Source organism: Lissotriton helveticus, chromosome 5_1 (genome assembly GCF_964261635.1).
Source record: "Lissotriton helveticus chromosome 5_1, aLisHel1.1, whole genome shotgun sequence".
Classification (NCBI taxonomy): Eukaryota; Metazoa; Chordata; class Amphibia; order Caudata; family Salamandridae; genus Lissotriton; species Lissotriton helveticus.
In genome coordinates, this window is record NC_136065.1 from 78120508 (window position 1) to 78145645 (window position 25138).

The window sequence follows — 25138 nt, forward strand, 5'->3', positions numbered from 1 at the left end:
TTAATGTTTTTTTAGGACGAGCCCTTGTCAGATTTCAGCCCCAATATCCAGGTGCAGTGACTCCGGTCAGTATATTTATCTGGTGGGGCCCATGACCCAGTCTGTAGGGCGACTCATCAGCCTCTGTGTGTCTTGAACTTGAAGAGGCCACACAAAGACATTGGCACAGACATATACAGACACAGCACTCACTGCAGCCACTCACCCTCATGGTTTTATATTGATCCTCTTCCTTGAGTTTAGACTCCAGAAAATATACCTCCTCTTTCTTCAGGACAAGCAGCCACTCTTGAAGTTTCACCTGTAGGGATGAGAGTGCAACAAATAAAGATATGTAGAGTGTGGTCTTAATTACAAAAAAAGGAGTCACTACAGTACCTGCCACACATGTCCAGACTGTACTTACCAGTCATCATTAGTATTGTAAGTACCAGCCACACATATCGGGATTGTCAAGTCAGAGAATCTTATATAGCGCACATATCACCGGTAGGTCTCGTGGCGCATGCGGAGATTCCAGTGACTGAGGGTCATATCCAATTCCGTTATTTCTGATCAAGCAACCACGTTTTCAATTATTTGCGGAAACGCTGGTTATCCGCAATAGACAGAAGATGAAACAGCAGCTTGTTCCAGAGATGAGGGGCGAGGAAAGAAAAAGATCGACCATTGCGTACGGTGCGGACTCGTAGTGGGGTAAGAAGAGATTTTGAACTGGACCTTAGTGTTCTTTTTGGTTGATATCTTCTGAGTTTTGTTCGCTAAATAACCAGGCCGAGTGCCATAGATACTTCTATGAGTTAGGCACAAGATTTTAAAATGACCTCTTGAAGCCAGTGGAGAAACCTCAGACTAGGGACTGAGGGAGATCCTGGAGGTAGATTTAGGATCAATCTGGCTGCAGTATTCTGCAAGATTTGCAGTTTAGAAAAGAGGTCTTCATTTAGGGAGGCTAATAAGGCATTCCCATAATCCATGCGGCTTACAATTAAGCCCTGGACCAGTGGCTTTCTGGCTTCAATAGGTAGCCATTTAAAAATCTTACGTAGCTTCGGCATGATTCCATACAAAGTACCCAGCACAAGATTGACATCAAGCTATCCATGAAAAATCATGTCAATCGTTATTCCAAGGTTGCAGACTGCTTGTTTTGGGGACGGGCATGGGCCCAATGCCTGAGGCCACCAGCTGCTAGACCAATACTCTTCGGCCCTGCCAAACAGAATAATCTCGGTTTTACTGCTGTTTAGCTGTAATTTGTTGTCGCCCATTCAGCTATTAATGTGGGTCAGACAGTTTTTAAACCGGATCATTGTATCTGTAGGGTCAGGACCAAATATGATCAACAGCTGAGTGTCATCAGCATATGACACTATCTCGAATCCATAAGACCCGATTATCCTGGCCAGCGGTGTTACATAAAGATTAAAAAGGATAGGTCTGATGTGAGCTGTTTTCCATCTTATCTGCACCATCGCTTGGTCTAATGACATATTACAAATCTCTGTCAATTTTGTTATCGACAGGGTTGCTAATTGCATGAAAAAGCGAGGGGAAAGAGGATCAGCTGGGGAGCCTGATTTGATCTTAGCAATAGCTTCTGACACCTGTTCGCAGGTCACAGTTTTAAATTCAACCAGCAGAGGCAACAATGGTTGACTCTTCGCAGCTGAGTGCACATCAATATTGTTGGCATTGTCCTGGGGAAAAGATCAATAAATAGCTTTAACCTTTTCGTCAAAAAAGGAGGCTACTCTATCGACCCATTCTTGTGTGGGGGGGAAGGGTGCGCTAGTTGGCCTGAGGAGTGGTAAACTCCTTCAGAATTTTATATAGCTCTTTGCTGGAATTAGCAGCATTATTAATCCTCTCTGTTAAATAAGACTTTTTAGCCTGTTTAATATTATTTAAATAGGTACGGTGGATTTCTTTATATTTGGTTCGATCTATAGTAGTTTTGGTTTTCCTCCAATGCCGTTCGGCAGTTCTACTGGACAATTTCTCGCTTTTTAATGCAAATGTAAACCATGGAGATGCTTTGCCTTTAGTTTTGACCCTTGACATGGGTGCTACTGTGTTCAAAGCAAGAGGTATGGCCTCTTCAAAGGCCTTTGTTGCTTGATGTACATTATCTGTATGTAGTAAGGCTTACGCATTAAAGTGGGTAGAAAAGGATGTAGGGGTGACTTTTCGCCAGGGCCTAATTAAGGCACAGTTATTATCCTGGCTAGTTATTGGAGCATCCAAATGAAAGCCACATTTTAGCAGATGATAATCCGACCAAAGTAGAAGTAGGGGTTGCTCAACTGTGAGTTTAGTGGAGTTGGTGAACAGTAAATCCAAGGTAAGTCTGTCCTGACCTACTACCAATTGCTCCAGTCCTAATGTCTGTAGTGAAGTTACCAATTGGTCGGTATCGAAGTCCTGTGATAAATCCGCATGATAATTAAAATCTCCTACGACTAATTTCCCAGATTTACCAGATATTACAACACCCTCAGACCCCGCCCTCACAACCGTACCAACAAAGATGGCACACGACGCTGGGAGCCGCTGTCACGCCGACACAGTGGACTCGCTTATGGAGAGATATCCCCAAAGTGTATCGCAGCATCCCGCAACAAGAAAACGCATACAAGGTAATGACACAGTGGTATTACACGCCTCAGCGCTTGCATAAAATGTTCTCCTCCTCCTCTGCCGGCTGCTGGAGGTGCCATCATGTGCCTGGGGATTTCTTGCACATCTGGTGGACCTGCCCCCTGATTGTCATCTTTTGGAAAGAGGTCCTGAGCCACATAAGACGGGTCCTGGGGTTCCCTTTGCCTGATGCCGCTAGTACAGTGTTGTTGGGAATCAAACCTGCCGATCTGCTCGCCCTGACCCGATGTGAATGGACTATATCATTACAAATGCTAGGTGCTGCCAGACAACTCATTGCCCTGTATTGGAAGAAGGCGGAAGCCCCCCCCCATTGCTGCATGGTTTGGGAGACTTTGGCAAGTCATCACTATGGAATTACTCACCGCGAGATTGCAGTCTCGCACTACGCGCTTTGAGAAAGTGTGGCAGCCCTTGGTGACCTATCTGTGCAAAACTGAACACGCAAGGAGCATGCCTCCTAGGCTGATGGTGCTGCGTTTAGTAGATGACGCTGTGATCCCCTTTACCCCACGTAGTCCCACGAGATGACGACCATGGAGACCGGACTGTGCTCCCTGAGGTGTGCCACGAAGACAGGTCCTCCCCGGGCCCTCTGGTTTCCCCTCTCCTGACTTTCTCTTTTCTGTCTTTCCCTCTACTCCCTCCTCGCACTATTCTTATTATTCTGTTGCCTTCCTTTAGGGTTCTGGTTGTGTGTTGGATCGTTCTGGTCTGCTAATTGTTTCGGTTTGTCCTCGGGTGGATGCCCGCTCTTGCGGGCCTGCTCCTAAGAGCAGGGCCGGACTGGCCGTGGTGGGCACCGGGCGTTTCCCCGGTGGGCTGCTAGGGTGGGGGCCGGTTTTGGGCCCCTGAGGTGTAGTTTTTGTTACCGTGGGCCGGCAATATCGGCACCCTGTAACAAAATCGGCCGAAACTGGGCCGTGCAAACTGCTCGGCAGCACCCCCCCTCACCCCAGGGAGGGCCTCCTCAGCAGTTTGCCAGGGCCGGTTTCGATTCCCAGTCCGGCCCTGCCTAAGAGTGGTGATACTCAGGCATGGTGGGCGGCACACACTACTCTTGAACGCACCCGGCCCGCTAAGGGTTCGAGCGGACTGTTGTGTATGGCCTGAAGTGCTTATTGACCACGTACACACAGGTTATTATTGCAAAAAGTTTTTGTTTTTTTTGGACGCGGCCGGCCCACTGGGGGTTGTAGGCTTATCGCTGTGTAACTGTCACCTTTTTCTCCTGCGTGCCCCCTTCTGGGGGTAAAATAAAAACAGACGTTGAAATAAAATCTCCTACGAGAATGAAATTATTTGCGCCTAGAACATAAGGCGCAATGAGTTCCAGTAGAAGGTTTACAAAATTAGCTTTTTTGGCCTTGGGGTCTGTAAACTAAAGCCCCTGTCCGTTTTACAGACGACTGAATCATAATTTAAAAAATAAGTATTCCTGCTTTGTGAGCACAGCCCCAAGTATCACAGACAATGATGTCCCTTTTTAGGTCTCGCTGAGCCAACGCGCATGCGTTGCTCTGCGAGAGTTAAGTAAGGGGCTTTCAAAAGTGCTCCCAAAGGCTGCAAGCCGATGAGGTACAGTGCATGTGCGCCCGGCGCGCGCACCATTTGTCAGCCTGCAGCCTCTGAAGAGCACTTTCGCGGCCGCTTTGAAGTTCTCAGTGAGCCGCGTGGCCACTGAGAACATCAAAGAGGCCGCGAAAGTGCTCACCATTTGCCACCCCCTCTCTTATCCCACTTCCTGCTTGTTACTCTTGCCTCTCATCTGCTCTTTTTCTACGTTTTTCTATCCCCTCTGAACCTCTTTTCACTTTTTTCTCTTGCCTTTGGTTTGCTTTTTCGCCCTTCTGCATCTCCGCTTTCCTGTGTACACAAATTACTCGATCCATGGATTCAAGTTTTGCAGACAGTTACTTTTGTAGATTACATTGGGCTGCAGAGTCTACTCGTACTGTGGACTGTGTTTAAAGTTATGGCTAGGAGTAACCAAAGGACGTGCAAAAACACCCACAAACTTGAAATCTTGCTAGTAGTCTAATCTATTGTGTGCACAGTTTTACATCCTGCAAAGCACATGACTACTGGTTCACGAAAGTGATATGCTTTGTTGGGATTGAACACCTCCCCTATGTCATTGGGTGTAGTGGATGGGATTTTTCCATGGGGAACAATTTGTGTACATTTGCCAAAGTTTCTCATATGGACTGTCTATAAGTCTGAAAAATATGTAGCTAACCAGCAATGGGCAAACCACGTGCACACGCACTCATTCCGAGGAGTATAAATGGAAAACTGCAATCATAGATGCGCTTGCGTACTCTTGGGTTGTTGTTTTTTTGTGTGAATCAAAAAAATACTGGAAATCTGTACTGTTCCTATTGATAAAATGTTTAGTGTTTTTTTACATTTACAAACTTTTAATAAACGGGTCCCTCTTTGCTTCCACCTTCAGTATAAACGGCAAATGCTACACTGGATTTAGGAATGTATGTATGTATGTATGTATGTGTATGTCCATGGATTTGTTAACATGATGTTAGCGAAAATATTGCTAATCTGTGGCTGCTGCTACTTAGTTGTGAAATCTTTACTGCTTTGAATTGCCGGTTCGATACAAAGGCGTATTTGGGATGTTTTCAGCCTATTATGTTAACTTCTGAATGGTGGCTACAAAGCCCCCGCAGCGCGGGGGATGGGGGCTCCAAGCGCCAGAAGCCCTCTCAGCCCGGTACCCAGGTTTGAGAGCTTGAGTGAGTCCGGAGGGGGGCCTCTCAAAGTATTTTGCAGGGGGGTACGCCCTCAAGTTTCATTACGCCACTGCTACAAACTGCTCTATAGTGCAGATCATGACCATGCCAATTTGTACATAGGAGGTCGAAACACCAGCGCCACAGTCCGCGCTACAGTAAAATGTCAGTGCTTCAAGGGGGTCCTGCTAAAACTGCATTTCGGATTAGCATTCGTTTCTCTTATTTACGCTTCATTTTAAAGTCTGATTTGTTTTGCTTAAAAACAGTTCTGTTTGTATTTAGTTAGACTGTGTAACATAGCGCTTGAAGGGCTGCGCCCCTCACACTGACCTGTGTGAGTACTTACTGACCCAAGGGGACAGCGACAGCTCTGCTGCCGGTGACATCTACCTGCCTCTCTCACACAGTCTCTGCCCATCTCTCTCTCCCTCTCTAGCTATTCATCTCTCTTATTCACCCTGTTTCCCGCTCGCTCTCTCGTACTCCCTCTCTTTCGGTCACTCGTTCTCTCTTTCACATAGTCTTGATCCTGAGCTACATGTGTGTCATGTGTGTCTCTCTTCCTCTCATCTTTCTTCTCTTCTGCTTTCTCTATTCTCTCTTTAACTCTTGTCTACTTTCTCGTTCTCACCCCTCTCTTCATTGCTATTTCTCATTCTTTCTTTTTTTCACTCACTCTCTCTCCCTCCCTCCGGCCCTTCCCCTCTCCCTCCCTCCATCCCTTCCTCTCTCCCTTCTTTCCTACTCCCTCTCTCCCTCCCTCCCTCTCTGTGTCCCTACCTCTCTGTCCCTTCCTCTCTCACTCTCTCCTTCCCTTCTCCTCTCCGTCTCTTTCTCTCTCCCTCACTTCTCGCTTCTCGCATTCAACTGCCTCGGATCATGTGTTAAATTTTTATAAGGTGAAAGCAAGCACAAGTTGCAGTAAAGCGTGCCTTCTCCAGTGATTGAGATATTATAAGAGGTTCCCACATTCCCTCTTCTCGTTTGATTAAACTGCAGGTACTGAATGTATCAATGAGATGTGGGATCCCTTCATGTTAAATTGCATCTCTTTCCAAACTTCCAAACACCTCTGGCAAAACACCTTTAAGGTCCCAGAGGCGAGACCTATTGGCTATGCCAATGCTTGTTTGTACCGGTTCTTGCCTAGAAGGATCAGAATCCCTGGTCCATGGAGACAAGCTTCATCACTGGCACTTACTGCAACTGGACATTGTGCACACATTATGCCCAAAGCATGGAAACAGATAGACTTGACACTAAAGAAGAAACGTTATCCTAGAGACAATATCAAACATTCCAAAACAACACGAAACCAAGTGGAAATATCAAAGCTAACACATTTTATAAACACAATAACTGTGTATGAGCCTAACACAGCCACACTCCAACTAGTCGACAACACCCTCCTCCTTAACTACAAGAATGACCCCTGACCCCCTGGTTCTCTCTGCAGCCTTCGACACAGGCGACCAGCTGGCCCTGATCAACGCACAAAAAACACGATGGAATTCAAAGACACTGTCTTGAAATGGATCACATCCAACCTCACCAGCTGACACCAGTTCATGCAAATAGGTTGTATACAATCACAAGCATTCCCCGTCTCCTGCAGAGTACTTCAGGGCTCCTTCCTTCCTCTAATCATCTTTAACCTCTCCAAGGGACCTCTCAGATCCATCCTCACAGACAGCAGCATCAAGATCCATCAATATGCAGATGATGCTCAACTCTACCAAAACATTTTCATCAACAACATCCTGCAATCTTGTCAACTAATTTACTAAAGTTAAACCCCACAAACTGAATACTTCCTGTATGCCAACAGTTAAAAAAAACAAGCATTTACAATGCAATAGGTCTCAATGTTTAGAGCTATTAGTATTGTAAATGATATACTTTTTTATAATGTTGTTCTTTTCTAAAAAGTATACAGTATATATTAATAATTATGCACCATCAGAATTTAGATAAATTAGTGCCTGATAAGTGAATATATTGCTGATGTTTTAAAGATTCATAAAGAGTCAGAGGCGGTTGCTCGACCTGGGCAAATGAGATGACGTCACAGGGGCAGACAAACGAGGGAAGAAGAGGAGACTAACAGACTCCCCTGCCGCAGGCCCACAATCAAGAGTGGCAGTAGACAGGCAGCAAAGCAACACGCACACAAAAACACTGTGGATTTCAGAATGGGATATATCCAGGGCCACTGGAATTATGCGTTCCGCGGCCACGTCATTTTTCCGCATAATTATGAATTTCCGCATTTGCCACATAATACATCATCTACTGTATAATCTGCAGATTTTAACACAAAAATTGTTTCTAGCTCAAACAGTTCAAAAGTTACTAAAAACGCTGCGACATGGGTTTGTGCACAGTGGAAAGCCCCTTGCAAAGGTTAACCAGTCCTCTTTCTGTTCCTTTTTTCATGATTTGGTTGTTAAACGTGTACTAATGAGAGGAAATCTCAGTATTTCCAGGTGTGAAAACTACAAAAAAATGAAGTACTAGTATAAGAAAATGTGCCCCATTATGCTGCATAATTTGCCTTTACTTGCTGCAAAATGTAGTAAACCATGCTGCATAATTTGGTGCTTCCCTGCCACATAATTCCAGGGGCCCTGGATATATCCAATAGGAATCCAGACAGACATTCATCTAGTGTATGTCCTGTGATCTACTACGTCCCCACCTCTGTCTTTCTCTGGATCCCATCCTCAGTCTGGAGCAGGCGATATGGCAGTACAGCCGTGTAGGGATAGAAAGGCAAATCCACATTTAGCGGCCATATTTGCTGTGTGTCTAGGAGAATGTAAGTATGTGTCAGCATGCATGTCGGCCTAGGTCTGTGGGTGTGTATCTGTCTATTGGTTACCGTGATATTTTCTGACACATTTTGCCAGCATGGTGACCACCCCTGGAATAATAACACTGGCATATTGTGATCATCCATGTCAGTTGTGTTTTAGAACAACAATAACAACAAATATTGTCTGGCATAAATATAATTTAAAAAAATATTACTTCACAGAGTGTAGATTTTATATTACGAACTTCAAAGAAGTTATTTTTTGTAAACACTACTTAGGGAATTCTACTTTGTCAGATGATATTCTGATACCATACCTCCATGGCCGAGTGATGGCCATTTTATGAATTGTGGTGCACGTCCCTAAAATACTAATGATCGTTCTTGGCATAATGGTGGTTAGACCTGGCATAATAGTTTCTTTCCAGCTCTGGCATAAAGGTGGCCCTGTACATTGCAGGCATTCTGCACTTACTGTATGCATTCTTGTCACTTTAGTGGTCATCTCTGTCATAGTAATGGCAATCACATGCATAATATTTAGCCCTGCTGTCATTATGGCGACTACCACTGACAAAGTGCCTTGGTCTCAAGTTGAACCTCACTGTGGAAATCAAAAATAGGCCACCACCAGACTGAAGTTTATTGTGTCCCAATTTGCAGAAGGGACCGGGCATGACAGTTTCTGCTGTAAGTTTCCTATTGGAGAAGGAACGTATCTGGAATGCATGTGTCTGATCTCTGACTGACAGCGGGACAAAAAAACACAATGGACGGGAATGTGGCCCCTCAAAAGTGCCAGAGGCTGAGATCAACGTACACACAATGAGGAACAAGAGGTACAAGGTTACAGGGATGCAAAGTGGACATGGAGAGAAGTAAGGGAGCAGTACAGGAATGTGCATACACAGAGAAACTAGGACACTGGGAGACAAGGGAACACACGAAGAAATCGAAGGGAAACAGACGCACAATCCTGCTAAACGATACTGCAGAAGAAGAAAACGGCATGTATCAGCGAAAACTCACACTTCAGCAATCCGACAGAGACACCCAGTCATAGCAACGGCAGATATGCGTTTCAATAAAATACAAAGTACGGTAACATAACAAAACAAAACAAGGAAGTCACTGTTACTCACGAGCCCAGCATTATTTTGTAGCAGCCTCACCGGAAGTCAGGCAAAGTCGCCTGTGACGGGGGCGGGGCTGCGTCCGGACCGGAAGAGAAGGCGGAGTGAAAGCATCTTGCGACGCCAGAAGGAGAGCAGAGTCCCTCAGAATTGACCTGGTAAGTTGAAAAGGGCTGGGGGGGGGGGACTCGGTTCCCTCGTTGTGTGTGTGTGTGTGTTTGTGTGCTTGTGTGTGTATGCATGTGTGCGACGGCAGGGGAGAGGGGGGGTGCACTCGTGTGTGTGCGCGCGTGTGTGTGTATGTGTGCGGGGGGGTGAGTCTCTCTGTATGTATGTGCGTGTCCGCTTGTGTGTGTGTGTGTGTATGCGCATGCGTGTGTGCTTCCCAGGAGACAGTGCCTGGCCACATCGCTCGTTCGCGTGCGCGTGTCAGTTTGAAATCGCCTCCAAGGCGATGCGCGCGGCCAGGATTGTCTCCTGGGAAGCACACACGCCGACAAAAGGTTCTCGGCGGAGACGCGCGGCTAGCCGAGACCTAAAAACCAGAGTCAAGACTGTTTACCCCGACCCGCGACACAGACCTCTCCTTCAAGCAACACATTGCTAAGAGGACCAAGAACGCCTGGTTCCAGTTCTCTTGAAGAAAGTGAAGATGTTTCTCCTGGAAGACGACTTCAGAACAAACGTACAAGCCATCTCCCTCGGGGCAAAGACAAGGCCCTGGTCTCCCCAACACCACCCTAGCACCCCTGAAAGGGAGCATACATGAACCGGCGCAGCTCATCAAGGGCTTGAAGAAATCATATCACCTGCGCATTAAAGGACCCACACTGGCTCCCTCTTCCAGCCCAGATGACCTTTAAGATCATTTGCATCACTTATAAACCCAGAGAGGAGAGCGCCTACTGACACTACCTTCTGACTCGGTGTAGTATGTCATATCTGGGCTCCATCTGACTGTATGTGCAGGATGCATGTTTTGGCACAATGTGTGTAGCGCTGTATTACAATTATCAGGGCATCACAATGCTGTCAGGCTCAGGTACCCTCAGGCCCAGGTCTATAGGATGCAGTGCTTAGGAACATGTGAGGTGAGGTTCCCAAGTGCAGTGATGGGGGCCTCGGCGTGAGTGAAACGCTTTCTATTGTAGAGTGAATCAGTCTAAGTTGTAGTCAGTGCCTACAGTCCCCCTTCACTGCTCCTCACACCCCCCGCCCTCCATTAGAATATTTTAAGGTCAAGTGAACAGTCTGGATTTCATATCTATCCTGATGGAAGGAGCGATGGTTTGTGGTTCACTCTCAAGTTCACTGGTTCCCTCCAAAAGTCTGGGGCTAACTATGACTCTGGCCGGACAGTTGGATTGGAGCAAACTATACTAGGACAGGATGTAAACTGTCCCCTTTTACCTTTATGGAGCTCTGCACAGCACTGAAGAGAACGCTGAAGGCCAGAGGCGGGAATGATGGCCGTCTCCCTTCTACAGGAGGCGCTAGACCCCCTGGACAGAGGAAGGACCTCTACTGAAGAGAACGCTGAAGACCAGAGACGGGAATGATGGCCGCCTCCCTTCTACAGGAGGCGCTGGACCCCCAGGACCGAGGAAGGACCGCTACTGAAGAGACACTGAAGACCAGAGACGGGAATGATGGCCGTCTCCCTTCTACAGGAGGCACTGGACCCCCAGGACCGAGGAAGGACCTCTACTGAAGAGAACGCTGCAGACCAGAAACGAGAATGATGCCGTCTCCCTTCTACAGGAGGCGCTAGACCCCCAGGACTGAGGAAGGACCTCTACTGAAGAGAAAACTGAAGACCAGAGACGGGAATGATGGCCGTCACCCTTCTACAGGAGGTGCTGGACCCCCAGGACCGAGGAAGGACCTCTACTGAAGAGAACGATGAAGACCAGAGACGGGAATGATGGCCGTCTCCCTTCTACAGGAGGCCTTGGACCCCAGGACCCAGGAAGGACCTCTACTGAAGAGAACGCTGAAGACCAGAGGCGGGAATGATGGCCGTCTCCCTTCTACAGGAGGCGCTAGACCCCAGGACCCAGGAAGGAACTCTACTGAAGAGAACGCTGAAGACCAGAGGCGGGAATGATGGCCGTCTCCCTTCTACAGGAGGCGCTAGACCCCCAGGACCGAGGAAGGACCGCTACTGAAGAGAACGCTTAAGACCAGAGATGGGAATGATGGCCGTCTCCCTTATACAGGAGGCGCTGGACCCCCACGACCGAGGAAGGACCTCTACTGAAGGTCCCAGGAGGTGGACTGAATGCAAGTAGAGGGTTCAGTGTTCAGCAACTTGAGGTGAAGCTGAAGTTGAAGTTGAAAGGATTTATTAAGCTCTCTAACACCCAACGGTTTCTTGGCGCTAGCGAGGTGAGGAGGCCGAAGACTCTGAGCCTGTGATCTTAAGCCAGCCTGACGTTCTTTCATCCTTTGAGGGATCCCCAAAGCCTGTGTACTTCATGCAACAAATGCTATAGGAGAAATGCACTTTGGGCCTAATAAAGATGCAAGCCTGCCATGCCTGGACCCTGCACTTCCCTCTGTAGCTGATAAACCCTGCATTGCTGGTGAGTCATCAGCATCAAACCCCTCGTGACCCCGTGTGCTCCACAATGCACCAATCCAGCTCTTCTGCAACACCTTCTACTGTCTTCAATGAGCATCTGAGCCTGTGTGCTACACCCTGCATTACTGCACTGCGTCTGCTGCGTTGAAGAGCATGTGAGCCTGTGTGCCAAACCCTGCATTACTGCACTGCGTCTGCTGCGTTGAAGAGCATGTGAGCCTGTGTGCCAAACCCTGCATTACTGCACTGCGTCTGCTGCGTTGAAGAGCATGTGAGCCTGTGTGCCAAACCCTGCATTACTGCACTGCGTCTGCTGTGTTGAAGAGCATGTGAGCCTGTGTGCTACACCCTGCATTACTGCACTGCGTCTGCTGTGTTGAAGAGCATGTGAGCCTGTGTGCTACACCCTGCATTACTGCACTGCGTCTGCTGTGTTGAAGAGCATGTGAGCCTGTGTGCTACACCCTGCATTGCTGCACCTCTTCTGCTGTGTTTGATGACCATGTGAGCCCGTGTGCTACACCCTGCATTACTGCACCTCTTCTGCTGCGTTGAAGAGCATGTGAGCCTGTGTGCCAAACCCTGCATTACTGCACTGCGTCTGCTGTGTTGAAGAGCATGTGACCCTGTGTGCTACACCCTGCATTACTGCACTGCGTCTGCTGTGTTGAAGAGCATGTGAGCCTGTGTGCTACACCCTGCATTACTGCACCGCGTCTGCTGTGTTGAAGAGCATGTGAGCCTGTGTGCTACACCCTGCATTGCTGCACCTCCTCTGCTGTGTTTGATGACCATGTGAGCCTGTGTGCTACACCCTGCATTACTGCACCGCTTTTTTTTTGCATCAGAGGACCGTCTTATCCCGTGGGCTACATCCTGCATTGCTACAAGTCTCCTTTTGTGTCTGATGAGCCCGTGTGCTGCACCCTTCATTAATGCACCTCTTCTGTGGTGTAACAGGATCATGTGGCTTGTGATCTCAGCGCTCTGACAGACACACGTTGTGCTCTTTTGCAGATACTTATATAGGTCTCACAGAGTGTATTCACTTGAATTTGAATTTGAATTTTTAAAAATTTATAAAGAGCACGTTCACAGTGCAGTTTCATGGCGCTAGAGGAAGAAAAAATCCTGGGCATGAAGAGAGGGGAGGGTTATAGGCCGAACGCCTGCTGGAACAAGAAAGTCTTGAGGGCCCTACGAAACTCCATGTAGGAGGAAGAGAGTCTAATATGGAGCGGGAGGGTGTTCCAGAAAGTGGGCGCGAGGACCATGAATTTCTGGCCACCCGATCTGGATTTCTTGAAACGGGGAATGACAAGTAGGGATTTGGTAGAGGAGCGAAGATGTCTAGAAGGGCAATAGTTAATGATGGCAGAATTGATAAATGCGGGGGCCGTGCCCATCCGGGCTTGAAAAGTGAGGCAGCCAAGTTTGAAAATGGCCCGTTGCTTGATGGGAAGCCAATGGAGGGAGATGAGGAGGGGTGACGAGTGATGAAATTTGGAAAGGCCGTGTACCAGGCGGGCAGCCTCGTTCTGCACTAGCTGGAGGCGTTGGAGTGCATAGGCGGGGGCGCCATTATAAATAATGTTCCCGTAGTCGATTTTCGATAAGACCATGGCCATAACAATTAATTTAAGTGCAGAAGGGGAGAAAAACCGAGATACTTTCCTAATGGTGCGAAGGGTAAAGAAGCAGGAAGATACTACAGAACTAATGTGGGAGTGCAGAGTCAAGTGGTGATTGAGTGTGATGCCAAGGGTCTTGACGGAGTAGGATGGGGTGGGAGGTAGGCCAGGGGGGGGGGGCAGAATGAGGGGGACCAGGGGTTGCCACTGCCTCCAGTCAAAATCAGCTCAGTTTTATCCGCGTTGACTTTCAGATGGTTGGCATTCATCCAATCCCGGATAAACAGCATGACCGACTGGAAGGCAGTGACACCGGATGAGGGGGAGGAGAAATTAAAGATTAGTTGGAGGTCATCAGCATAATTATAGACTGTGACCTCCATTTGCTGTAGAGCGAAAATAAGAGGGAAGATATAAAGGTTGAATAAAAGGGGGGAAAGAGAGGAGCCCTGGGGAACACCGCATTGCACCCTGCGCGGCGGGGCAGTAAATTCGGGCAGATGGACAGCCTGGGTGCGGTCTGCTACGAAGGAGCCTATCCAGGTCAATGCTTGCCCTCCTATGCCCGCCGCCTTCACACGGGACAAAAGGATGGAATGGTCCACCGTGTCAAAAGCGACGGACAAGTCTAGGAGGACAAGGGCCTGGGGGGTATTAGTATCGAGCCCCTCTCTAAGTTGGTCCATGACCGAAATGACCACCTTCTCGGTGGAGTGGCGGGGGCGAAAGCTCGCCTGGCAGGGCGCAAGGTAGTTGCTGTCCTCAATAAAGGCGTTGAGTGCCTGAGTGGCATGAGACTCAGCTACCTTACCCAGGTAGGGAAGAAGGGAGATCGGGCAATAGTTTGCCGGGGAGGAGGAATCAACCCCCGGTTTTTTTAGAATGGGGAGAATTATGGCAGTCTTAAAAGTGACAGGGACAGAGCTGTGTGTAAAACAATCATTGAGAAGGGTGAGAGCAGGGGGTAGACATTCAAGAAAGATCTGACGAAGAATGCGTGCCGGGCAGATGTCAGCTGGGGAGCCCGACTTGACGCGACTAAGTAAAGGGGGCAAGGATTCCCTAGTGAGTGCAGGGATGGAAGTGAGGGACGCATTATTAACGGGAGGCTGGGGGTAGGAAAAGGTGAGCGAAGGAGGGGGAATGTTAGCTTTGATACAAGCTATTTTGTCAGTGAAAAATTCATTGAGTGAGTCGCATAAAGCCTGAGAGGGGGGGATCTTAGGCTGAGTTCTGTCCGAGGATGCCAGTTCATGGACGGTGGCAAAGATCTCGCGCGGCTGACTTTCTGCGGCCAGAATGCGCTACGAAAAGTAATCTGTCTTAGTTACCAGGATGGCTTGTTTATATTCGCTAAGGGTGGAGATATAGTGTTGTTTCCGGGTTGGGCAATAGGCTCTTCGCCACGCTCGCTCAGCTTGCCGTAGTTCCAGTTTCTTAGCTTTGAGAGCAGGGCTGAACCACTTGTTGGCATTATGAGTGCGGTTGATGGTGATCCGCTTCAGGGGAGCCACTGGGTCGCAGGCTTTGGTAAGCCAGCGATCTAGGGTAGCAGCCTGGGAGTGTGGGGTCAGCCCCGATAGATCCGGGGAGGTGGCAGCGAACGAGTTGCATAGGGATGGAATATCGACTCGGTTCCAATTTCTTGCCCGGGTGTTCTTAGGGCAAGAGACTGTAATTTTTGTATTCCGATCGAAGGAAAAGGCGAGGATGGAGTGATCGGACCATGAACAGGGGGAGATGGTTGGAGTGGAAATCGGGATGTTTAAAGTCCAGATCTGGTCAAGAATATGGCCCCGGATATGGGTGGGACCTTGAACATGCTGGGTAAAATTGAGGCCAAGTAACAATTGCGTGAAGTCCTTGGATTTCATGTCCTCGGCGGGGTCGGTGGGCCAGAAATTGAAGTCTCCCAGCACGAGAACAGAGGCGCTATTAACTACAAGGGTGGCGAGTGAGTCCTGAATGGGCAGAGAGGAAGCCTGAGGATGATTGAGGCGGCCGATAAATTAATACACAAGTAATTGGGATGTTAAAAGAGGTGGAGCGAACTACAAGGCAATCGGCTGCGGGTATCCAATTCCAATTCCAAAAATTCTTTATTTCGGCCACATGGGCCATAAAAGATGCAATAAAAATACATATAAATAAAACACAATATATACAATAAAATCCTACTGGACCTGCAGTGTTAGAAAATACAAGGTAATATGAATTAACCAGACATTTTCTTCCTTATTAACCATGCTGCCATTAAGAATTTGGAAACCGCAAACACAATGTGGCCCAGGGTGTTGGTTTTCATAACCCTGTAGGCCTGTAAATACTTCCTGAAGCCCAGGTTCCGACATAGAGGAGCTAACCAGCGCCTCCTCGGGCTCCGATAGGCATGGCAACAGAACATTATGTGCAAATCGTCTTCATCATTAGCTTTACAGCATGGGCAGAGCTTGTCACCCCCTAGCGACCATTTATAGGTAAAAACTTTAGTAGGGAGCGTGCCAAACCTCCATTGCAGGAACAGTTTCCTCGCCAAAAGAGGATAAATAAAATCCATAAAAGGTTCGAACACATAGGAATTTTTGGATACTATGAAACGTCCCGTCAAGGTGCCACTATCATAAGCATTGTCCATATCAGCAAGGCTTTTGTTCTTATAGAGCTGTGCGAGGGTTTTACGCGAAATCTTTCGGCAGCCCTGAGCTGGATCATCCCATAAATCCGGCAAATTCAGGCTAGACAGTTCCGACCTAATAAATGCCAGCCAAGGGATCTTGCCGTTAACATCCAGCCTCATGACGTGTATAAGGTCCTGCCTATAGTGATACAGTTCCTCGGTGGTCCATATCCGGTGCCAGAACTTCACAGGTTTCGACCGTAGGTCCTCTGCAATTGACGGAAGGCCCAGGTCGAGTCTTAGGGGGAGGAGTGGTGTGCCTTGCGGGAGGGCAAGTAAGCGTCTGAGAAAACAATTTTCCACCCCTGCCATGACCTTCCCAGCTTTATGTCCCCACAGCTCACTGCCGTAGGTGGCTGCTGCCTTCGCCTGGGTCCTATACGCTGCGGGTATCATGGGCGACATGAGTGTCTGGAAATGGAGTCCCTTACGGGCAATCAGGGCTACCCCGCCGCCCACTCTCTCCTCCGGTCGGTCTACGTGGAGCATAGAGTAAAGGGGGGGGAGGGCTGCCAGGATGCTTGGAATGGAATCGGGTCTGTACCAGGTTTCAGTTAAAAACAATAAATCCGGAGATTTGGAGTCCAGGAGATCAAATATTTCAATCTGATGCTTAACAGCTGACCTCGTGTTCAGGAGGAGGGCGGTAATGGGAGGGGGAGGAGGGACCGGTGTGGCGGGCTTAGATGAGGCAATGCTAAGATGTTGGGCATAGGAGAGTGTCACGGGATTTAGTGGCCAATGGTTGTTAAGGGCGAGGAGTTGTGCGGGAGAGTAAGTGAGGGATTGTGCATAATGGCGTGCCCCTGGCCCCGGTCGGTCGTGGACGGGCGCAGACAGGCTTGCTGCGCATCTGGGAGATACACATTTTTATAGTGTATGGGGGGTGTGGCCTGAGGGTAGTGGGCGTGGCCTCAGTCTTCCGAGGAAATGGCGGCAATTGAAGATAGTAGCCCACGTCAGCGCTAGAGTCCGATGCGCGGGAGTGCACGGGGAGAGTGGCAGGTAGGTTTAAAAGCACACGATATTACACACAAAGTTTAAAACAATCAGCGTTTCTCCCGGCTTCCGCCTCAGGAGATTTAAAAGTCCTCTGGTCGCGCTCGCAGTCAGCGCGCCTTAAGTACTTTGATGCGGGGGGCGTGGCATGAGGGTAGTGGGCGTGGCCTCAGTCTTCCGAGGAAATGGCGGCAATTGAAGATAGTAGCCCACGTCAGCGCTAGAGTCCGCTGCATGGGAGTGCACGGGGAGAGTGGCAGGTAGGTTTAAAAGCACACGATATTACACACAAAGTTTAAAACAATCAAAGTTTCTCCCGGCTTCCGCCTCAGGAGATTTAAAAGTCCTTCTAATCCCTAAACATCCAGAAACTTACCTTGTTATTTTTGGGTTGGATCCACAGGTTGCATAGTGGTCTCCCGCACACATATCTTGTGGGTCCACAGTTTACATTGTGATCCCTGAATACCCACAGACATATCTTGTGCTCTTCTGCAGCCTCTTCCATGAGGCCCATAGTGCGCAACCTGTGATCCCTGAAAGTGGACATATGTACCTTGTATTCCTCTGTGAGACTCACAGAGTATCTTTTCTTGAAAACCCTGGACACCCACATAAACACCATGTGCTCTTGGGCACGCTTCTCTATGGGATGCACAGGGTGACGTTTGATCCCATAACGCCCAAAAGCATAGTTTGTATCCTCCTAAAGATTTCACAAAGGAATTCACGTGTGGTCCCGAAACGCCCCTCTGTGGATTCTTCCTCTGTGGAACCTGCACACATACACTCCTTATAAAGGCCTCACACATACCTGGAACTCATTATCAGCCGCGTCTATGGACTCTCCGTGGTTTGCCTTTTGATTCCCTGAACATCCACAGACACACCCTGTTCTCTTCTGCAGCCTCCTGACACAGGTAGGGTGACCAGATGACTGACTCCATGCCACGTGGACACAACTATTCCAATTCTCTGCTTTTGATTTAACATATCAGTGCATTCTGGGAGTTGTGGTCACCTGTGATATGTGAAGGCAAAGTCCGGGAATGGAAAAGCGGTCTCCCAGTGACATGGAGCGATCTTGTCACCATATAAAAAGGGTGACTTGTGATGCCTAAACCCTCACGAACATAGCGTGTACCCTTCCACTGCCCTATGATGTGGCTCATCAAGTGAATTTGAAATGTCTCCATTTTCACAGACATACCTTGTGCACTTCGCTTGCGGTTCCAGAACACCCACCCACCCACCATGTGCTCCTCTGCAGGTTTCTCAGTGGTGCTCACTGTGTGAGTTTGTGAACCCTGAATGCCCACAGACACACTTTGTCCTCTTTTCCAGCCCCTTCTATGAGGCTTGAACAACCGGTAATCCCTAAAATCCGACTTGAATACCTTTCATTCCCTTGTGGGACTCATTGTGTCTTCATTAGTGAACTCTGAACTCCCACCCACATACCTTGAGCTCTTCTGCAGGCTCCTCCTCCTCTACACAGAATGACTTGTCACCTTTGAACACGTGCACACATAGTTCCAATATTGACGCAGCCACAGCCGACACGTGTTTCGTCGCGCTCCGCAACTTTCTAAAGGCTTCAAAAGAAATCTGTAATTTTAATGTCAAAATCATGTGTCCAGAATGTTTCGTCCAACACGATGTAGCTGGATATAATAGTCCAGACGAACCGATCTGGTGTTTTCACGTCCGTGAAGGATTACTCTTAAATCTTTGATGAAGTTCGAAAAAATGAAGTAGTTACTGGTTCCAGGTACGAGGAACTCAGATTTTAATACAATTTATTTATTTATTTTTTGGCATTTATTAAGCGCGAACAATTGCCCGCAGGCGTCTCGGCGCTGTACTGTTATACCTCCTGTAAGATCTAAACTGTTATTCAGAGGTTAAATAGCCACGTTTTGAGTTTCTTCCTGAAGGACAGTAGATTTGAACTCGTTCTTATATTTTGTGGGAGTGTGTTCCATAATCTTGGGGCGGCAGCTAAAAAACGTCTGTCTCCCCAGTTGACCCGTCTGGTTCGAGGCACTATCAGGTCATTTTGTCCTGCCGACCGTAACATTCGAGTGGGAATGTACAGAACAAGATGATCACAGAGGAACTGAGGCGCTTGATGATGTAGTGCCTTATAGACGATACATAGTGTCTTAAACTTAATTCGGTTCCTAACAGGTAGCCAGTGAAGACTCCTCAATGATTCCGATATAGGTTTGAATTTAGGGATGTTGAGGAGAAGTCTTGCTGCTGCATTTTGGATTGTTTGCAATTTTTTGATTGTCTTAACTTGGGCGTTTGCAAACAAGCCATTACAATAATCCAGCGCTGAAAGGACCATTGCGCTAACCAATGTCTTTCCCACATTGGTAGGGAGAAACGGAAGAATCTTCCTCACCAATCGTAACTTGTAGAAGGCATTGGAGGCTGTCTGGTTGGCATGAGCCATGAAGTTTAGGTTATCATCAAAGATGACACCCAAATTTCTCACTTTCGTGACTGGTTCAGGTACAGCTCCGAAAGATGATGGCCACCAAGTGGGGGACCAGCTTGGGCTGAGGTGGCCGAACGTGACCACCTCAGTTTTATCGGAATTTAATTTCAAGCAGTTATCCGACATCCATTTACCGATGGCCAGCATACCTGTCTTGAAATTTTCCGCCACTGTTTCCCCGTCATTTCTGACAGCCAATATCAGCTGAGTGTCATCTGCATATGAGGTAAGGTTCATCCCATGCGCTTTGATGGTATTAGCGAGGTCCGACACATAGATGTTAAAAAGTGTCGGACTAAGGGATGAACCTTGTGGTACCCCACACGGCAGTGACAGTTCAGCCGATTCATACTGGCCCAGTATGACTGCCTGGGATCTTTCTGCTAGAAAAGACGATATTAAGTCTTTTGCTAGGCCTTGCACTCCCATCCTTTCGACACGGTTGACTAGAATCTTGTGGTCAACCGTGTCGAAGGCAGCCGATAAGTCTAATAGCACCAGCAAGGCAGTTCCACCTTGGTCTCTAATTAAGCGGATGTCGTCAGCTGCCTTTATAAGGGCTGTTTCCGTCCCATGATACCTACGGAACCCAAATTGTGTTTCATCAAGCAGATGGTATTGCTCGATGAATCCCGCAAGTTGAATATTCATGGCTTTTTCCACGACCTTAGCAATCAAGGGCAGGTTAGCTATAGGCCTATAGTTTTTTAGTTCTGTTTTGTCCAAGCCAGGTTTCTTCAGGAGTGGTTTAAGAAGAGTTTTTTTCAACTGGTTAGGAAAGATTCCTGTGCGGAACATGAGGTTGGTTATTTGGGTGATGACTGGGATTATGGTGTCTATTAATGACCTTAAAGTGTTTAAGGGGCAGGGATCCAAGGCTGATCCAGATTTAATTGATTTCACAATGTCTTGGATATTGGCCTCTGTTACCTCTGTGAAGCAAGAAAGGGTATTGCTTGGAAGAGAGGTTTTTATTTTCCTGATCCATTGATCTTCACCTTGGTTAAATACTGAAAATATGTCATTTACTTTGGTGAAGAAAAATGTTGCTAATGAATCACAGAACTCTTGCGAGCAAGGAGGATTAAGATCTGGGGCGCATCCCGCTAGATGTTTAGTTATTTCGAACAACTTTTTGTTCGAGTTTTTTGCGCTTTCGATTTGCTCTGTGTAATACTTCTTTTTGGTCTCTATTATTAGATGTTTATATTGAGTTAAGAGTTCTTTGTAGGCTATCTTATCCTGACAATCATATTTTTTCCTCCATTTTCTTTCTTTATTTCGGCAGTGCTGTTTCAATTTTTTAAGCTCTTCAGTATACCAAGGGGCTGAAGGAGTGCTTCTATTTCTGGACATTTTTTTCTCCGGTACCAATTTGTTGGCCGCCTGGCCTACCCAAACATGATATTGTTCAACCGCGGTATCTGGGTCATCCGCCCATTTGGGGGTGGAATTCAATAACGCTTCCTTAAAGGCGGGGATGTTGATGTCCTTCCAGACCTTAAACAGTTCTTGCGGAGAATTTGTAACGGGCGTTGTGACTTTGTTAATTTGAATGGTTGCTAAAACCAAATGATGATCAGACCACGTCATAGGTAAAATATCAGACACTGATATATTTTCCAAATTAGTAAAAATACCATCTAAGGTATGGCCTGCATTATGAGTAGGTCCTTCCACCAGCTGAGATAGACCAAAGACCTCCATTTCAGATTGCAGTGACATGGTGTCCTTGTCTTCGGCACATTCCAAGTGGAAATTAAAGTCACCTAACAGGGTTGTCGAATTATCTGTGCCAGAGGTTTCTAAAATGGTAAGTATTTCTGTCAAGAAGTCTGCCCTCGTTTCTGGTCTTCTGTACAGTAAAGTACCTTTGAAGTTATATGACGGGGAAAGGTAAATATCAAATTGAAGTGCCTCACATGCCTTCAGAGGTGGGGCGGTGGTGCGGATTTTAATATAGTCACGGGCAATTATTGCAACCCCACCACCTCGTTTGCCAATTCTATCTTGTCTGTAACATTTGTATCCAGATGGGACGGCTATCACTAGGTCTGGATCCGAGGCTTTATCCAGCCAGGTCTCTGTCAGGAACATAATATCTATGTTTCTATCAGTAAGTAAATCAGCTACCTCTTGCCTGTGTTTGGGTAGAGAGCGGACATTAATCAAGGCTAATTTAAATCTTTGATTTGTTTTGTTCCCGTTTTCGCCACCTACTTTTGTATTTAGTAGAGGAGTTGACGCTTGACAGTGTGTGCAGTACAGATCGGTCTCCGTTGACAGGGAATCAAGGCTGTACCTTGTACAATGTTGCACAATTTGCGGACATAGATCTATCAAAGCCGATCGTGGGTAAGAGATAGGGCTTGTGTAGTCATTTTGGCCAGGGGGAATGGCCCTAGGCCCGTGACTGGCGCGGACGGGCGCAGACGGGCGCGCCTTTGGCGCGCCGCCGGCGCGCCCGCTGCGCCCGCCCGCTGCGCGGACGGAATAGTCCCTTCATTTTATATCCCGAGGAGGAGGGTGGGAGGCGTCCTGCCACTGGACCGCCAACCCTTCCTCCCTCCAAGATGGCGCCCGCGTCGTGAGCCCGCAATCGGCCCCGCCGGGATAAGGGGTAGGTAAAGCACGCCTCGGTGCAAAGTAAGTCTTGCACGCGAGGCAGCAGTTATGACACAGTGATTTAAAAAATAACAGGCTAAAATATTTACAGTTGTTAAAATTAGCAGACTGTGTCTGCGCGCTTTTTCCAAATCAGTGATAGAGAAGAACCCCCGGCTTTCCGCCTCAGGGGAGAGTATAACAAATACAGCGAGCCCTTTTTTTGAGCTCCTTAAGTACCCTGGAGGGCGGGAGGCGTCCTGCCACTGGACCGCCAACCCTTCCTCCCTCCAAGATGGCGCCCGCGTCGTGAGCCCGCAATCGGCCCCGCCGGGATAAGGGGTAGGTAAAGCACGCCTCGGTGCAAAGTAAGTCTTGCACGCGAGGCAGCAGTTATGACACAGTGATTTAAAAAATAACAGGCTAAAATATTTACAGTTGTTAAAATTAGCAGACTGTGTCTGCGCGCTTTTTCCAAATCAGTGATAGAGAAGAACCCCCGGCTTTCCGCCTCAGGGGAGAGTATAACAAATACAGCGAGCCCTTTTTTTGAGCTCCTTAAGTACCCTGGAGGGCGGGAGGCGTCCTGCCACTGGACCGCCAACCCTTCCTCCCTCCAAGATGGCACCCGCGTCGTGAGCCCGCAATCGGCCCCGCCGGGATAAGGGGTAGGTAAAGCACGCCTCGGTGCAAAGTAAGTCTTGCACGCGAGGCAGCAGTTATGACACAGTGATTTAAAAAATAACAGGCTAAAATATTTACAGTTGTTAAAATTAGCAGACTGTGTCTGCGCGCTTTTTCCAAATCAGTGATAGAGAAGAACCCCCGGCTTTCCGCCTCAGGGGAGAGTATAACAAATACAATGTCACAGCGTATATCTTCGGTTATGCTCCTTAATAAGTCGAAGGGAATCTACACAGGTTTTGCTCAACGTTATATCGATGTCCAAACGGCGGGACTGCTACTAGCAGAAAGGGAACCAGCGTGGACCGAACTACCACTAACACTGGAGCCCAGGACTGAACTTGAAACATGGGCCGGAACTGAAATTTTGTCCCGCCGTTTGGACGCGACGAAACACGTGTCGGCTGTGGCTGCGTCAATATTGGGACTAAGAAACATCTGTCAAGAACATTGTTGGCTGAACAGATTTCACTGGAAGAATTTTTGTATTAAAAACTTTAACTGGTTGGGCTCAACCAGTCTTTAAAACATCTGTTGTTGTGCTCTGTCTAAATGTTAAAATTGATTAATATATAGGGGTGTTCTCGCTATATATAAGTGATTACTGTTGGGTGGCACAGTATAAAGACATTGAGCACACAGACAAAGAGAAGAGATTCGAATTGACTCCCTTGCAAACATAGCTGAGGTGCTGGCCATCTTAAATATACCACTGCCGCCACATTTACGTGCACACATAGCTCGTGCTCTCAGGCTGCCTCCTTGAGGGGGTTCACAGAGGGCTTTGTGATCCCTGACTTTCCACAGACAAACCCTGTGATCTTCACTTGTAGTTGCAAACAAACCACACACATACCTTGTGCTCCTGTGCAGCCTCCTCTATAGGACTTGCTGGGTGAGTTTTATGGTCGTTTGAGTCCTGGCACACCAAACATATCATCCTCTGATCCTCTGCACAGAACAGCCTCAGCTTCTCTTCATGTTTCTCACACAGATTCTCCTCCGGGGGCTTCACGGGGGGCAGATGAAGCTGTTTTAACATTTCCGCCACGTTCCCCAGCTGCCTGTTGGGTCGGAGGCTTTTCCCTGAAGATATTTCCCTGCACTGAGGACAGGGGAAGTTTCCATCCCTTCCCTCCCAGCTCTGAGTGATGCAGGAGCGGCAGAAGTTGTGTCCACAATCGATCATCACCGGATCCTTAAAATATTCCAAACAGATGGAACAAGTGGCCTCTTCCTGGAGGTTCCCGAGCTGAGCTGCTGCCGCCATGATGCAGAAATGCAGGAAGTGAAGGTAAGTTTCAGTTTCTCTCTGTGTGCAGTGGGTGTGTCTGTGCGTCTGTCTCTCTCTGTGTGCAGTGGGTGTGTCTGTGCGCCTGCCCCTCTCTGTGTGCAGTGGGTGTGTCTGTGCGTCTGTCCCTCTCTGTGTGCAGTGGGTGTGTCTGTGCGTCTGCCCCTCTCTGTGTGCAGTGGGTGTGTCTGTGCGTCTGTCCCTCTCTGTGTGCAGTGGGTGTGTCTGTGCGTCTGTCCCTCTCTGTGTGCAGTGGGTGTGTCTGTGCGTCTGTCCCTCTCTGCGTGCAGTGGGTGTGTCTGTGCGCCTGCCCCTCTCCGTGTGCAGTGGGTGTGTCTGTGCGTCTGCCCCTCTCTGTGTGCAGAGGGTGTGTCTGTGCGTCTGTCCCTCTCTGTGTGCAGTGGGTTTGTCTGTGCGTCTGCCCCTCTCTGGCTGCGCTGGGACTTCCGGGTTCATGTTACAGTCACATGGCAGAGAACTGACTCCTCTGCTGCCTGTGCTTTATTTAAAGGTTCGACACTTTCTCAGCTAAAATAAAGTCAACTTTGCTTTGTTTTGGGATTCTGTAAGTGCCATAAGCTGTCACCTAAATACGATTTTCTGTAAAATCCTTTTTAAACAAGCATTTGCAATGCAATAGGTCTCGCATTATTAAAGTTTGAGCTATTGGCATTGCTACTAATAATGCAACACCAATAGCTCAAACATTCAGTAATGCGGGACCTATTGCATTGCAAGTGCTTGTTTCATATGAAAAAGAGCATGCCTGTTTGTAAAACCTTGAGGATCGCCGCCTTCCA

General features: G+C 48.0%; 1 protein-coding gene across 1 annotated transcript in view; it reads right to left on the reverse strand.

The window, feature by feature from the left end:
* Positions 1 to 24734, reverse strand: part of LOC144754157 (E3 ubiquitin-protein ligase TRIM39-like) — an 80468-nt gene extending 55734 nt beyond the window's left edge. The window contains exons 1-2 of the mRNA XM_078641739.1: positions 23904 to 24734; positions 206 to 301 (exon numbers count right to left, since the gene is read on the reverse strand). Of these exons, the coding sequence (XP_078497865.1) occupies positions 206 to 301; positions 23904 to 24317 (510 nt within the window). The 5' untranslated portion in view covers positions 24318 to 24734. The remainder of the gene's footprint in view (positions 1 to 205; positions 302 to 23903) is intronic.
* Positions 24735 to 25138: the final 404 nt, after the last annotated feature.